At 41.9% G+C, this 16,658-nt stretch overlaps 1 protein-coding gene across 4 annotated transcripts in view; it reads right to left on the minus strand.

Annotated features, from left to right (window-relative positions):
* Window positions 1-8,370: 8,370 nt before the first annotated feature.
* Window positions 8,371-16,658, minus strand: part of LOC128697901 (FERM domain-containing protein 4A) — a 54,521-nt gene continuing 46,233 nt past the window's right edge. For 3 of the 4 annotated variants that reach the window (XM_070090153.1, XM_070090152.1, XM_053789902.2), the window contains 3 exons: window positions 15,207-15,537; window positions 13,435-13,749; window positions 8,371-12,661 (listed from right to left, as the gene is read on the minus strand). In XM_070090153.1, coding sequence (XP_069946254.1) covers window positions 11,050-12,661; window positions 13,435-13,749; window positions 15,207-15,537 — 2,258 coding nt within the window. In that variant the 3' untranslated portion in view covers window positions 8,371-11,049. The remainder of the gene's footprint in view (window positions 12,662-13,434; window positions 13,750-15,206; window positions 15,538-16,658) is intronic. The other variant, XM_070090154.1, reaches the window with a different exon arrangement.

Here is a 16,658-nt window from a genome sequence, read left to right on the forward strand (position 1 = left end):
ATTAGCACCTTAATTCAAACCCTACGTGTTGACAATGAGATATATAAAGTTTGTGTGCGTGTACACAGTTTACAATCATACCTTTATAAAGGGACCAAAGTATAGCATTACTGTATTAACAAACTTCAGGTTCAAATTCCTCATCACCATGTTAACTGCTACCCCAGCCATCATCAGGTACCACACCTCACAGTAAGCATGACATCCAACAGTGCAATGGATTCCAACCTCTTGTCGATAACACTTATCAGGTGTTCCAAAGGTACTGCTACCTCTCTTTCTTGTAAATAAAACATCTTATTTATGATGAGGTATTGATTAAAAACATGAAAACAGAGCCTCAAGAATGAGTTTTATGTTACAAGTGAAATTCCGATGGCTTCACAACCATAAAATAATGCTTAATGACTACACACACAGTCACACCCACAGGGTTAAGAATACAGTGATACCTTGCATATCCGGCCTGTCATTATCTGAACCTCGCCAATATCTGAACTGGCCGAGAAAGAGCAAAATTCTAACATTACCGAAACATCTGAACAGCCGGTCGGATACGGCAGAAGGCTGAATCAACCTTGGCACGCACTTTGGTGTACCGGTTGGCCACTAGAAGCTGCACTCTTCACCTTCCTTTTAGCATTATTACAGCTATGTTTTGTCCTAGCTATCCTGTGTATGGCACCAAAGAGGGCCAGGAATGTGCTTACTCTAGAAACAAATATTGTCCCAAGTGGCTGCAGGTTGGTCCAAGGCTGGGGAAAAAACTACAGATGATGTTCAGGACTGGCTAGAGTGTGATGAAGACAACCCTGGTGTGTACTCTCTGACAGATGAAGAGATTGCAGAATCAGTGTTGCACTCAGAATATTCCAAAAGTGACAATGATGACCCAATGCTCCCAAAACCAAAAACTTCAGTAGCAAGAGCAGGTGTTGAAACACTTGGAGTATTTGGAGCATCCACTGTTCACAGTCCATTTGAAAAGTTACAATTCTGTGGTCCGTGAAATCCTGGAGGCTGTTATTCGAGCTCAGAGTGTTTGGTCCCACCGCCAGATGACGTTGGACTCGTTTTTTAAACCTACAACACCATCGTGAATAGCAATATGATGGGGTATGGATGTGATTTTTTTTCCCCTCACGCATCCGGAAACTCTGTGTTTCCAAACTGGTCTTGGCCCATATAGTTCGGATACGAGAGGTATCACTGTATTTGTTCTAGAGCAAGGGTATCTAATTTGTAGCCTGCAGGCTGAACGTGGCCCATTTGACTGGAAAATGAGGCATGCTCGAGAATTTTAACAAAACTTCTTTTGCCTAATTTCCTTGCACACTAATTACTAGGCCAATATGGCAAAACAAACTCTCTACCACTACCATTCTCGTACTGACTTCCACAAGATGTTATGCTACAAGGCTTAAATCAATTAGTAATTGAATTATCATTATAATCAAAGGGGAAGCGCTTAACCCGTAGGATTATACAGCTCCCGTGGGGGGAATGTGAAAGGTATTCAAGCTTAATTCAGGGAACTGGGGCACAGATCCAATTCCCTAGATCTAGAGCCCCTCACCAGCTTCAAGGAACTTTCCTTGAGGGGATTTGAAGGTTAACGTATTTCATTGTACAATTCTGAGCTTTTCAAGTTTAATTCCATTCCAATTACATCACAAAACTGGGCATTATGAAAAATTAATGTTTAGTTTGTCACATTCAGTTAATGGCTAGTTAGTTAAATTCAGTATTCTTATACCAGACTGTACACACACATTTTGATGTCTGGTGAAGATATTGTGGCATAGAGCCATTGGAGTTACAATGTGTAAGAAGAGGAAATGAAAAATTTCATATGCAAAGAGGGGACAATTCAGACTGCTACACACTGATGTTCTTGGATCTTACCAGGATAAAATCATTGTCCAATGCAGAAATTTTGAGAGAGATCTTGCTAAAACACTATTAGTGCTGCAATTAAGTGAAAGAGAAATGGAAAATTTACCAAAGGAGCAGAGATGATACTTTGAGCTGATAAATAGAAGCTAACAGTACAGTAAATCTGGTTGACAAAGGTGAAGAACAGCAAAGACGATTCAAGCTTCTGCCTGGCACTTCATTTTTCACTCAAGTACACACATTAGAGAAAGCTCAGCTATACACCTGGATTAGACTAGCCATTGAAAATGTTCAACTGCAGGAAAAGTTACTAGCCTTGTTACCACTTAACCCTTTTGGTGTTGGTCCCATAATATGCACCATGAGCTCAGATCATTCAGATAAGCTGTGAGTGGTAAATTTGGGCCTAAATATAAGAGAATGAATCTATGTGGTAAGTGTGCACCACATAAAAGAAAAATTCTTCAGCATGCAGTGCACGAGAAAAAAAAACTGCGATTGTGTTTTTGGTTTAAAACAGCGACTTTGCTGTGCATTTTTGTATGGTTTTAATGGTTGTATTCTCTTTTTCTTGGTCTCATTTAATAGAATGAAAGATATACCACAGAAATAGATGATTTTGATTAGTTTCAGGATTAAAAGTAGCATGAAACCGAGTTCAAAGTAGCAAAAATGTTCAATTTTTGCCAATGTTCAAGAGTAAACAAATCACATCACATATCCAATACACATCAACTGGTGGACCTAATATGCATTCACGAATATGCTGATATTATTTATACAATTATTACAATAAAGCAGTAGTCTACATAATGGTAAATCTTCTATTTTTTTTGTGAATAAAAATTCAAAATGGAAAACAAGCATAATATGAGAGGCCTGGAAATGTGACTAATGAACAGAGAAAATGTTATTTTAAGTGCCAGGACTGCCTGCATTGCTTATTCTGAACCCTATTTTGAAACTGACCTTTCTTGAATTTTGTGTGAACTTACTCAAATTAGTAATTTCTGATCACTTTATTGGGTAGTTGAAATAGACAAATGACCAGTTTCTTGTACTCAATCGATAGAATAAAAGGAGTACTAGTGAAATAGCTATGAGTTTGGTTGACTGGAATAATGGAATTGGCCCAAAATAGGGCTCAAAGTGGGTAAAACTGCCAATGCATAAATATCACCGAGGCCACTAACTTTGCGAGAGCACAATTCCGAAAATTTTCCATCAAGCTTTGTACTTTTGGTTTTATTACCTTTGGAAAAAATTTATCATTTCATAAATTTTTTTTTTTTTTTAAATAATTCGACCCTGGGAGCAAGTTTGTGAGAGGGGGGTCATGACACTCAAGGGGTTAAAGATTCCACTCAAGGTTGTGACGTGGTACTGGAAGTTACAAGTTAAAAGTTTGAAAAGTTTAGTCTATGTAAATACGGAAAAACAGAGTTCACAGATGGCGTATCTACAATGAAAGAAAAAAAACATGACTTCATCAACTTAAGTCAACAGAGAAAGGTGGTGTGCCAGCTTCCATTGCATCACTCATCAGGAGAGGTACTTCCTGTGGCCAATGCCAACATTAAACAGGCAAACAAATGTACCATACTACATATACTGAACAAATGGTATAAAATATTTTGCCTATTATTAACCCTTAAACGGTCCAAGCATATATATAGGTTGACTCACGAAATCGTAATGACACGATTGCAAACAAACCATACCATGGGCGGGGATAAAACCCGCGATCAGAGTCTCAAAACTCAAGTGGCTAACGCGACAGTCTGGAGTTTTGAGACTCTGATCGCGGGTTCTATCCCCACCCGTGGCATGGTTTATATATATACGTTCTCTTGCGTAGCGCCCCAAACGTATATATACGTTTCATTTGACATTCATTCAACATTGCCACGATAGGCCTGAGTCGCCTAGACATGAGAGAATGGGTGTGCGCACGCAAGTGTACGCCATATGAAAAAAATTGGGGACGCCTGGGTAACACATGCTCTTTTTTCCTATAAAAAAAAACTATTTTTTTTCCTCTCAAAATATTCGGGGTGCTACACGAGAGAACGTATATATATGTTTGGACCATTTAAGGGTTAAAAGACTCGGACTCCTGTTCTAGAGATGTCTTGAGAAAGTGACGTGTGGTGCCCTGGTAATGGTCATAGTCAGCATAGGTTCAAATCCTTTGTGGACACAATATAGGTACATACATATAATATATTTAAAAAAACAATTTGGTTAATACATTACATCAATTATATTCTATACAGCAGTTTTCTATTGTCTTTGCTCGGCTGGGTTTTACATGTACACATTACAGGCAAAAAGAAAAAACAACTAGTTTCTAAAATATGGAGTCTGCTCTAACTCTCAAAGGAAATTCAATAAATTGGGACATTCAATAATAGTCAATAATATAATCAACCTATAGTAGAAATAGTCACCCTATAACGAGTACTAAATCTTCCGTGTCAAACGCTTCTGACAACCTCAAATATAATTACAGTAGTCACTTTAGTATTACTTTTTACACCAACTTATTCATTTAAACAAAAATAAATTGGTAGGGTGGAGGGTGAAGTTCTATTGGTGGGTAAATGTCAGGTACAGCATCTGGTGCCATTTGTATAAGACATATTATAACCATAAATGCATATTCACTACATTCTTAACTAATAAACTTGTGTTTAATTTTCATATACATATATAATGACTTCTCTGTACATAAGAAAATGCAGTATCACAGTAGTAAACTCAAGTTCACAACTTTACTTCAGGTTTGCTCAGTAGTGAGGCTTCACAGTTTGAAGAGTATTCATTGCAATCTTAGTCGAAACATCCAGGTGTCAGTGAGAGTCAGCATGAGAATGTGTTCACACTGGGTAGGAGAGGAAGGGGTGTTTGTGTGTGTACTCACCTAGATGTGGTTGCAGGGGTCGAGTCACAGCTCTTGGCCCTGTCTCATCAGTGTGTGTGTGTGTGTGTGTGTGTGTGTGTGTGTGTGTGTGTGTGTGTGTGTGTGTGTACTCACTTGTGGTTGCAGGGGTTGAGACTCAGCTCCTGGCCCTGCCTCTTCACTGATCGCTACTAGGTCCTCTCTCTCTCTCTGCTTCCTGAGCTTTGTCATACCTCGTCTTAAAACTATGTATGGTTCCTGCCTCCACTACGTCAGTTGCTAGGCTATTCCACTTCCTGACGACTCTATGACTGAAGAAATACTTCCTAACATCCCTGTGACTCGTCTGAGTCTTCAGCTTCCAATTGTGACCACTTGTTTCTGTGTCCCTTCTCTGGAACATCCTCTGTCCACCGTGTGTGTGTGATATGTGTGTGTGTGTGTGTGTGTGTGTGTGTGTGTCTGTCTGTGTGTGTGTGTGTGTCTGTGTGTGTGTGTCTGTCTGTGTGTGTGTGTCTGTGTGTGTGTGTGTGTGTGTGTGTGTGTGTGTGTGTGTGTGTGTGTGTGTGTTTGTGTGTATGTGTGTGTGTATGTACTCACCTATTTGTGGTTGCAGGGGTCGAGTCCTAGCTCCTGGCCCCGCCTCTTCACCGGTTGCTACTAGGCCCTCTCTCTCCCCGCTCCATGAGCTTTATCAAACCTCGTCTTAAAACTGTGTATGGTTCCTGCCTCCACTACGTCATTTTCTAGGCTATTCCACTGCCTTACAACTCTATGACTGAAGAAATACTTCCTACTATCTCTCTGACTCATTTGTGTCTTCAACTTCCAATTGTGGCCTCTTGTTTCTGTGTCCCCTCCCTGGAACATCCTGTCCTTGTCCACCTTGTCTATTCCACGCAGTATTTTATATGTCGTTATCATGTCTCCCCTGACCCTCCTGTCCTCCAGTGTGGTCAGGCCGATTTCCCTTAATCTTTCTTCATAGGACATTCCCCTTAGCTCTGGAACTAACCTTGTTGCAAACCTTTGTACTTTCTCTAGTTTCTTGACGTGCTTTATCAAGTGCGGGTTCCAAACAGGTGCTGCATACTCCAGTATGGGCCTGACATACACGGTGTACAGTGTCTTGAATGATTCCTTGCTAAGGTATCGGAATGCTGTTCTCAGGTTTGCCAGGCGCCCATATGCTGCAGCAGTTATCTGATTGATGTGTGCTTCCGGAGACATGCTCGGTGTTATACTCACCCCAAGATCTTTCTCCTTGAGTGAGGTTTGCAGTCTTTGTCCACCTAGCCTATACTCTGTCTGCGGTCTTCTGTGCCCTTCCCCTATCTTCATGACTTTGCATTTGGCAGGATTAAATTCGAGAAGCCATTTGCTGGACCAGGTGTCCAGTCTGTCCAGGTCTCTTTGAAGTCCTGCCTGGTCCTCATCAGATTTAATTCTCCTCATTAACTTCACATCATCTGCAAACAGGGACACTTCTGAGTCTAACCCTTCCGTCATGTCGTTCACATATACCAAAAATAGCACTGGTCCTAAGACCGACCCCTGTGGGACCCCGCTCGTCACAGGTGCCCACTGTGATACGTCATTACGTACCATGACTCGTTGTTGCCTCCCTGTCAGGTATTCTCTGATCCATTGCAGTGCCCTTCCTGTTATATGCGCCTGATGCTCTAGCTTCTGCACTAATCTCTTGTGAGGAACTGTGTCAAAGGCCTTCTTGCAGTCCAAGAAGATGCAATCAACCCACCCCTCTCTCTCTTGTCTTACTTCTGTTATTTTATCATAAAACTCCAGAAGGTTTGTGACACAGGATTTGCCTTCCGTGAATCCGTGCTGGTTGGCATTTATACTCCTGTTCCGTTCCAGGTGCTCCACCACTCTCCTCCTGATAATCTTCTCCATAATTTTGCATACTATACACGTCAATGACACAGGTCTATAGTTTAGTGCCTCTTTTCTGTCTCCTTTTTTGAAAATGGGAACTACATTTGCTGTCTTCCATACCTCAGGTAGTTGCCCAGTTTCCAGGGATGTGTTGAAGATTGTGGTAAGTGGTACACACAACATATCTGCTCCCTCTCTAAGGACCCATGGAGAGATGTTGTCCGGTCCCATTGCCTTTGAGGTATCGATGTCCCTTAGCAGTGTGTGTGTGTGTGTGTGTGTGTGTGTGTGTGTGTGTGTGTGTGTGTGTGTGTGTGTGTGTGTGTGTGTGTGTGTGTGTGTGTGTGTGTGTGTGTGTGTGTACGTGCATGTGCGCGCGTGTGTGCATGTGTGTGCGTGAGCATGTGTGTGTGCATGTGCGTGTGCATGTGCGTGTGCATGTGCGTGTGCATGCGTGTGTGTGCGCATGTGCGTGTGCACACGTGTGTGCGCGTGCATTCTTTCTTCTTTCAATGCACCGTCCACATCCCACCGAGGCAGGGTGGCCGGAAAAGAAAAACAAAAGTTTCTTTTTTTAAATTTAGTAATTTATACAGGAAAAGGGGTTACTAGCCCCTTGCTCCCAGCATTTTAGTCGTCTCGTACAACACGCATGGCTTACGGAGGAAGAATTCTGCTCCCCTTCCCCATGGAGATAAAAGAGGAAATAAACAAGAATAAGAATTAGAAAGAAAATAGAAGAAAACCCAGAGGGGTGTGTATATATATCCTTGTACATATATGTGTAGTGTGACCTAAGTGTAAGTAGAAGTAGGAAGACGTACCTGAAATCTTGCATGTTTATGAGACAGAAAAAAGGACACCAGCAATCCTACCATCATGTAAAACAATTACAGGCTTTTGTTTTACACTTACTTGGGCCACCCTGCCTTGGTGGGATACGGCCAGTTTGTTGAAAAAAAAAAAAATTGTGTTTGGGTGAAGATGTGTGTTGTGTGCGAGTGTTGAGTATGTGCTGTGTGCTCACCTAATTTTGGTTGCAGGAGGTAGGTGTGTGTGTGTGTGTGTGTGTGTGTGTGTGAACGAACACATGTATATGTGTGTGCGCACGCGTGAGTATATGTGTGTGTGTGTGTGCATGTATATCTGCGTGTGTACTCACCTAATTCTGGTTGCAGGGGTCAAGACTCAGTTCCTGGCCCCGTCTCTTCACTGAACACTACTAGGTCCTCTCCCCGCTCCATGAGCTTTACCAAACCTCATTTTAAAGCTATGTATGGTTCTTGTCTCCACTACATCACTTGCTAGACTTTTCCACTTCCTGACAACTCTATGACTGAAGAATTACTTCCTAACATCCCTTTGATTCATCTGAGTCTTCAACTTCCAAGTGTGACCCCTTGTTTTTGTGTCCCCTCTCTGGAACATCCTGTCTCTGTCCACCTTGTCTATTACACTCAGTATTTTGTATGTCATTATCATGTCTCCTCTAACCCTCCTGTCCTCCGGTGTCGTCAGGCCAATTTCCCTTAGCCTTTCTTCGTAGGACATTCCCCTTAGCTCTGGAACTAACGCTGTCGAAAACCTTTGCACTTTCTCTAATTTCTTGACGTGCTTGACCCAGTGTGGATTCCAATCTGGTGCTGCATATCAGTGTGTGTGTGTGCGCATATGTATGTGTGTGTGTATGTGTGTGTGTATGTGTGTGTGTGTGTGTGTGTGTGTGTGTGTGTGTGTGTGTGTGTGTGTGTGTGTGTGTGTGTGTGTGTGTGTGTGTGTGTGTGTGTGTGTGTGTGTGTATGCATGTATATCTGTGCATTTGTTTGTGTGTGTGTGTACATACTCTCCTAATTGTGGTTACAGGGGTCGAGTCCCGCCTCTTCACTGATCGCTACTAGGTCCTCTCTCTCTCTCTCTTTCTCTGCTCCCTGAGCTTTGTCATACCTTGTCTTAAAGCTATGTATGGTTCCTGCCTCCATTACATCACTTCCTAGACTATTCCACTTCCTGATAACTCTATGACTGAAGAAATACTTCCTAACATCCGTGTGGCTCGTCTGAGTCTTCAGTTTCCTATGGTGACCTCTTGTTTCTGTGTCCCCTCTCTGGAGCATCCTGTCTCTGTCCACCTTATCTATTCCACACAGTATTTTGTATGTCGTTATCATGTCTCCCCTGACCATCCTGTCTTCCAGTGCAGTCAGGCCAATTTCCCTTAACCTTTCTTCATAGGACATTTCCCTTAGCTCTGGAACTAACCTTGTTGCAAACCTTTGCACTTTCTCTAATTTCTTGATGTGCTTGACCAGGTGTGGCTTCCAAACTGGTGCTGCATACTCCAGTATGGGCCTGCCACACAGTGTACAGTGTCTTGAACGATTCCTTACTAAGGTATCAGAACGCTATTCTCAGGTTTGCCAGCCGCCCATATACTGCAGCAGTTATCTGGCTGATGTGTGTGTGTGTGTGTGTGTGTGTGTTTTGGTGTGAGAGTGGGAGCGAGTGGGAGTGAATGTGTATGTGTGTGAATGTGTGTGAATGTGTGTGTGTGTGTGTGTGTGTTTTGGTGTGAGAGTGGGAGCGAGTGGGAGTGAATGTGTGTGTGTGTGTGTGTGTGTGTGTGTGTGTGTGTGTGTGTGTGTGTGTGTGTGTGTGTGTGTGTGTGTGTGTGTGTGTGTGTGTGAATGTGTGTGAATGTGTGTGAATGTGTGTGAATGTGTGTGAATGTGTGTGTGTGTGTGTGTGTGTGTGTGTGTGTGTGTGTGTGTGTGTGTGTGTGTGTGTGTGTGTGTGTGTGTGTGTGTACTCACCTAGCTGAGGTTGCAGGGGTCGAGTCCAAGCTCCTGGCCCCCGCCTCTTCACTGGTCGCCACTAGGTCACTCTCCGCGAACCATGAGCTTTATCGTACCTCTGCTTAAAGCTATGTATGGATCCTGCCTCCACTACATCTCTTCTCAAACTATTCCACTTCCTGACTACTCTGTGGCTGAAGAAATACTTCCTAACATCCCTGTGATTCATCTGTGTCTTCAGCTTCCAACTGTGTCCCCTTGTTGCTGTGTCCAGTCTCTGGAACATCCTGTCTTTGTCCATCTTGTCAATTCCTCTCAGTATTTTGTAAGTCGTTATCATGTCCCCCCATCTCTCCTGTCCTCCAGTGTCGTCAGGTTGATTTCCCTTAACTTTTCCTCGTAGGACATACCTCTTAGCTCTGGGATTAGTCTTGTGGCAAACCTTTGCACTTTCTCTAGTTTCTTTACATGGTTGGCTAGGTGTGGGTTCCAAACTGGTGCCGCATACTCCAATATGGGCCTAACGTACACGGTGTACAGGGTCCTGAACGACTCCTTATTAAGATGTCGGAATGCTGTTCTGAGGTTTGCCAGGCGCCCATATGCTGCAGCAGTTATTTGATTGATGTGTGCTTCAGGAGATGTGCCTGGTGTTATACTCACCCCAAGATCTTTTTCCTTGAGTGAGGTTTGTAGTCTCTGGCCCCCTAGACTGTACTCCGTCTGCGGTCTTCTTTGCCCTTCCCCAATCTTCATGACTTTGCACTTGGTGGGATTGAACTCCAGGAGCCAATGTGTGTGTGTGTGTGCATGTGCATATCTGTGTATGTGCATATCTGTGTGTGTGTGTGTGCGCATATCTGTGTGTTAGTTAGTTACCATTTTGTCCTAGGCACATGTCGATTAGACACTAGGCCTGTTGTGTATGTGTGTGTGCATATCTGTGTGTGTGTGTATATCTCTGTGTGCATGTGTATATCTGTGTGCATGTGTATATCTGTGGGTGTGCGTGTGTATATCTGTGGGTGTGCCTGTGTATATCTGTGGGTGTGTGCACATGTATATGTGTGAGTGTGTATATCTGTGTGCGTGTGTATATCTGTGTGCGTGTGTATATCTGTGTGGGTGCATGTGCACGTGTGTGTGTGTGTGTGGGTGTGCATGCACACATGTGGGTAATATACCATCTTATTTTAATATACCACTACTGCTGAGATAAACTGACAAATAATTTTAAACAACTCTCATAGCTTGTAATAGTGTGTTTAAACAGGACTTCTGTACACTGTCTAATATTAGCAAGACTAAACATTAGTTACTATGTAGGAACACAAGTAGTGTATCATGAGATCAAAATCAAATATAGAAAATCACTATCTTGTAACCAATATTCAAAATCATGATCTTTGATTGTTCAATACTCACAATATATAAATGTTTATTTATACTTTATGACTGAAGCACCATTATGGAAATACAGTAATCAATGAGCCTCTTTCTAGTGTATAAAATTTACATACTTGAAACTGAGAAATCCAAATGGTAGTACAACAACATGCTACCTCACACCAATGTAGCAGAGCGCTTATGAGTGACTGTAGCAGGAACTGCCTGGTGCAGAGGAGCAGCATCCCAAGATCCTCCCACAGGATCATCAGCTTCTCCTGGAGCAGGTGATCCCTTCATGACTTCCAAGGGCTGGCAAGTAAGAGGAGTGAGGGGCTGATAAACTCCCTTCTGTTGAGGGGCAGGAGCAGAGTGATGAGCTACCATGTTGGGTGATGGAGGGAGCAGTTTGCTGTTACTGACTAACACCTGTGCTCTAGGAGGTAGCACGGGAGAGAGTGGTGTATCACCACCACTACTTACACTGCTTACTGATCCACTGGTAGTGCCTGTGCTGCTTCCATTTATGCCTCCCAAATTACTGGAGCTCTGACGTCTGTACTTTGTACTGTATTTGTAGAAGTCGGACATTTCAAAAGGCTTTGTAACTTCTCTCGAGGGCTGATAAGTTCCTGCAGAGATAATCATATGATTACGAGGTGATTCATAGGGAACAGAGGCCTGAGAGGTATCAGCTGAATCAGAGCGAGATTGGAAGACACTGCCTGTGCTACTGCTAGTGCTACTTATACTACTACCACTTAAGTTTAAGTTACACTGGCTAGCAGATATATTACCATTACTCTGACAGGAATCATTCATATCAATCATACTTGTACTGTTTTTGGTTCTGCGTCCTGAAGCTGGCGAATCTAATGAAGTCTCATACCATTCTTTTCCTCTCTCCTTTTTCATTCTTGCTGCCTCTGCTAGAGATATTAATGGTTCTTCAACCATAGAACTTAGAGAGGTATTTACAGAAGAACTGTGACTACTGTGTGGCTCTGTCTTTGTACTAGTAACTTTGAGTGGAGGTATTTCACTACTAGATCTGCTGACCCTATGAGATGGTAAATCAGAAATACCTGGTCTTAGGATATGATGATCCACTGCATTACAATTCACTGCAGAACGAAGAGATGGAGGAGTTTCGTGGTGCATACCATTGGTAGGACGTAAAGGTAACTCAGTGGAAGAACGAAGGGGAGGTATATTTTCTTGGTCGTGATTAGGCTCTGACACAAAGGTAGTTTCCATATAACTCCTTCCACTGGATGTTCTCACCAGTCTATGTACTGTGCTACTCTGAGATCTCTGAACGGCACCATGATTTGACCCACGATGATGAACAGGTGGTGCAGGGAGGCCAGGGCCACTCTTGCTACGATGTCGATAACTTTGCAAGTTTCCATGGGACCCTCCTTGGTGTCTGTACTGTACTGGTCCATCCACAGTATCTCCTCCTCCTCCTCCTCCTGACCTTTCACTGGATGCTGTCTCAAAACTACAGTTGGCTGTGGTGGGATGGGAGTCACTAGTGGTATCCATAGCTTCCTGGTGAAGCTCTGGAGTGTGGAAGTAGTGATTGTGGTAATGTGGGTGGTGAGGGTAAGTTCCTGTATGGCTTGGGTGTAAGTGGTGAGATGAGACTGGGTGGTGGTGATTGTGGTGTACATTATAGTGGGGAGACTGTTGGGTAATGCTTGGGGAGGGTAGAGAATCAAGGTGTTCCATGCTGCGTGACTCCAGCCTCCCACTGTTGGCGCGCCGACGGTCCAAACTGCCGTACCTGAGGAGTGGACCGTGTGTCATGCAAGGTAGTGTGCTCAATAGCTCAACTATATACATAACTGCTATGAAACATCACTTTAGTAGCTCTAGGTCAATATTTTTCTCTCATGAGTAAGTAGATGAGTAATAGCAAGAACCATTATTTCCCCATCTACCTACGAGAAAATATAACCTAATAAATGCTAAAGTTTTGCGTCTCATAACATCTAATGATCTAGTAACAACTATCATGCATTTTAAAAATATTCTTCAGTGGTATTTAGCTAACAAAATTAAAATGTAATACTTAGCAAATTATACATAATCTACAACATAATGAAGAAATCTTGTTTCATTGTTATAAAGCATTTCTCAATGATAAGCATTAAATAAGACGTGCAAGCTCATTTAGGCTGTATAAGTGAGTCTCATACTATCAACCAAACTCTCTTTACATTATTAAAGAAAGTTTGGCTAATGGTACTGAATCACTTACACCATACTTGTGCTTTAGTGAGACCATAACTGCTCAAATATAGGACACGATTTCTTCAAATAAATATGAACGCTTATATTAATACCAATTTATATAAAAATTATTTACTTTGTTGAAAGTGCATTTTCATAAAATTTTAAAGAAACATAAATAAAGCAAAAATTAAATTATATAAATGATTAATAACACAGAATGACCATGCCAGAAGTACATAACATAGCAGGGAATGGTTTCCAATGTCTAAACAGTAAAAAAGAGTCATGCTACAAAAAGATAAAGCAGTGTATCATCCGCACCTATCCTGGGAATCATTTCTCTGTCTGTAAGGTTGGTGATGGTTATGGTGTTGGGGAGTGTTGTTGATAAGGGTGGAAGTGTCGAGGTCATCCACACTATGACAAGCAAGGGAGGTGCGTTGTTGTGGGATATTGTAGAGACCGCCAGGAGTCTCAACGATGCCAGGGTCAGGTGCCCCATATGTCCCACTCGTGGTTCGTGGGTGTGGGATCCGACCCTCATCCGCCGGGACTGACTGTGATCGCGTGGAGAGGGTCGGATACTGCTGGCTTCGATACTGACTCCTGGTGTAGACGGAGCTAGGGATGTAGCCACTGGAAATTCAACCAAATATCATTTAAGTATCTTCATAAAACCACAAACCTAAGTTAAATTTAGTTATTAGATCATTAACACTAATCTCAATGTAGTAATATATTCTACATGTCTAAACTTCAGCATGGCTTTGGTTTTATTTTAGAATATCAATCTACTCTGGGCAAGTCCTGGACTTTCTTGCCAAAGCAGCACAGTGAGATTTTCTTGCAACACCTCCACAATAGTCTGTCTAAATAAACCTTAATTTTTGATGTTCAATAACAACTAAATTTTGGCCAACCTTAGATAGATAGATAGACAGATAGATGGAGATAGATAGATAGAGAGATAGATAGATAGAGAGATAGATAGATAGATAGACAGATAGACAGACAGACAGACATACATCATCTTCTTTCAACGTACCAGCCGTATCCGACCGAGGTGGGGTGGCCCAAAAGGAAAAACGAAAGTTTCTCCTTTCAAATTTAGTAATATGTACAGGAGAAGGGGTTACTAGCCCCTTGCTCCCGGCATTTTAGTCGCCTCTTACAACATGCATGGCTTACGGAGGAAGAATTCTGTTCCACTTCCCCATGGAGGAGACACACATTTATTTTATATATTTTATTATCACACCGGCCGATTCCCACCAAGGCAGGGTGGCCCGAAAAAGAAAAACTTTCACCATCATTCACTCCATCACTGTCTTGCCAGAAGGGTGCTTTACACTACAGTTTTTAAACTGCAACATTAACACCCCTCATATACATATATAATTTATTATTGGTAGCAGGTTGGTAAACAGCAACCACCCAGGGAGGTACTACCATCCTGCCAAATGAGCATGAAATGGAAACCTGCAATTGTTTTACACATTGGTAGGATTACTGGTGTCATTTCTTTCTCTCATAAACATGCAGGATAACAGGTACATCTTGCTACTTCTATTTACATTTAGGTCACACTACACATGTATGTGGACATGCATGTATACACACTCATCCGAGTTTTCCTTTATTTTCTTAATAGTTCTTCTTGCTCATTTTCCTATCATCTCCATGGGGATGTGGAAAAGAATTCTGTAAGCCATGTGTGTTGCAAAAGGTAACTAAAATGCAGGAGGAAGGGGGCTAGTAACTCTTTTTGAATAAGTTACTAAATGTAAAAACAAGGAAAGAGCTTTCATTTCTTCTTTATCAGGTCACCCTGCCTCAGTGGCAAACGACCAGTGTGGTTAAAAAAAAAAATGGGTTCCTAGTGTTTCCATGTATGAACAAGCTGTTTATAACACCGAACCTATTGTCCCATGGAAAGTACAATTACTGCAAAGGATCATTATGCATCATGAATATTTATAAATGTAGACTGGCATTAATAAAAAAAATATATATATATGTTAACAAGTCTTTTAGACCTTGGTCATAAGTGTCAATCATCAAAACTCGAGGACCCTGTGTATACATGCACAAACCTGTGGGGTCTGTTGGGACTGGCCGATCTTGAGCAAACAGATCCATTTGGCTGTTTATGAGGACTTGTTGGTGCCGAATGAACTCCAGCAGATGCTATACTGTGACCACCAGGTGACAGATCCCGTCTTGCTCGTGCTCTCACTGGGGTTGATGGAAGCAGAGGTGAACGTGGTGACACAGGTGGATGGGAAGATGGTGCAGGAGAAAGACTTACACCCTCAGCATTTAAAGCATCAAGGTGAGAGTCACGTAAGCTGTCCCGAGGAGAGTTTTGACTGCTGCTGACTGTTGTATTGTTTACGTTTGTGCTCTCATCATAACTGCCCACACCTGAAAGAACAGATATTTTACCTCATCTTAGGAATGAATGTTATTTCCTTCTCAAGTATCATTCCTAAATCCTAAATTTATCTATAGTCTTCACTATTCCAATTCTCAAGTTTTGTTACAATAGTATTTCTAAAATACAGTACTGTAAATACTTATAAAATGCAAGAATGGTACTGGACAATACTTTAAGTTCTTCAAAACTGTGACCTAAAACTGTTGTAAGTGTTCACAAATGCTTAATAATTACACAGAATGCGAGTCCCGGTAGCTCGATCGCTAGCGCACTCAGTTATTACACTGAGGTCCAGAGATTGAATCTCTGGTACAGCTGGAAAACATCAGGGATGTGTTTCCATAAGACACTTGCTGTCCCTGTTCACCCATCAGTATCAAATGGGTACCTGGGTGATAGTCGACTGGTGTGGGTCGCATCCTGGGACAAAACTGACCTAATTTGCCCAAAATGCTCAGCATAATAAGCGCTTTTTATATAGTAGTATGTCACTGATGTCAGCTAGGCCTGCATACCTTGCACGTGTACTTGTAGAAATAAAGATATTATTATTATAAATCACATTACATAAGTATTCAAGTACCTCCTCATCAGTGTAGCACAAGTTGCTTTACAAAAAAACAATGAAATCACTTTGTGAGGAATAACTGTTGCCAAATTGGTGCAGTTAAATAGAAAAATAATTTACTCCCAGTAAACCTACTTACACCACACCTTGCACATAAGCTCTTAGCATGACTGCTCATCACCGATTTAAAAAAAAATAAAAACACTTCCATTTTCCCGTCAAGTCTCTACCTGCATTATCCTAACATGTATTTTGTGGGCAGTACAAGAATCATACAATGTAATAACAATGTAAAGTTGCCTTTTCTCAGGTGCCCTTTTTATTTTGTTCACAATGCTAAACAAAGTTTGTGTTGTCTCCTCCCTATTTATACTACCGGTCCATAATACTAAACAAGGTTTAAGTTATTTCAGTCTTATTCCATTATACTATACTTTAACATCCCCTCAAAATATATTATTTAATCTTTAAAATAAGACTTATTTCATTCTCTCCTTTCCCCCTCCTTCCCTCTCTCCCTGTCTTTCAACACTTCCCATC

This window comes from Cherax quadricarinatus, chromosome 31, assembly GCF_038502225.1.
Source record: "Cherax quadricarinatus isolate ZL_2023a chromosome 31, ASM3850222v1, whole genome shotgun sequence".
Lineage (NCBI taxonomy): Eukaryota > Metazoa > Arthropoda > Malacostraca > Decapoda > Parastacidae > Cherax > Cherax quadricarinatus.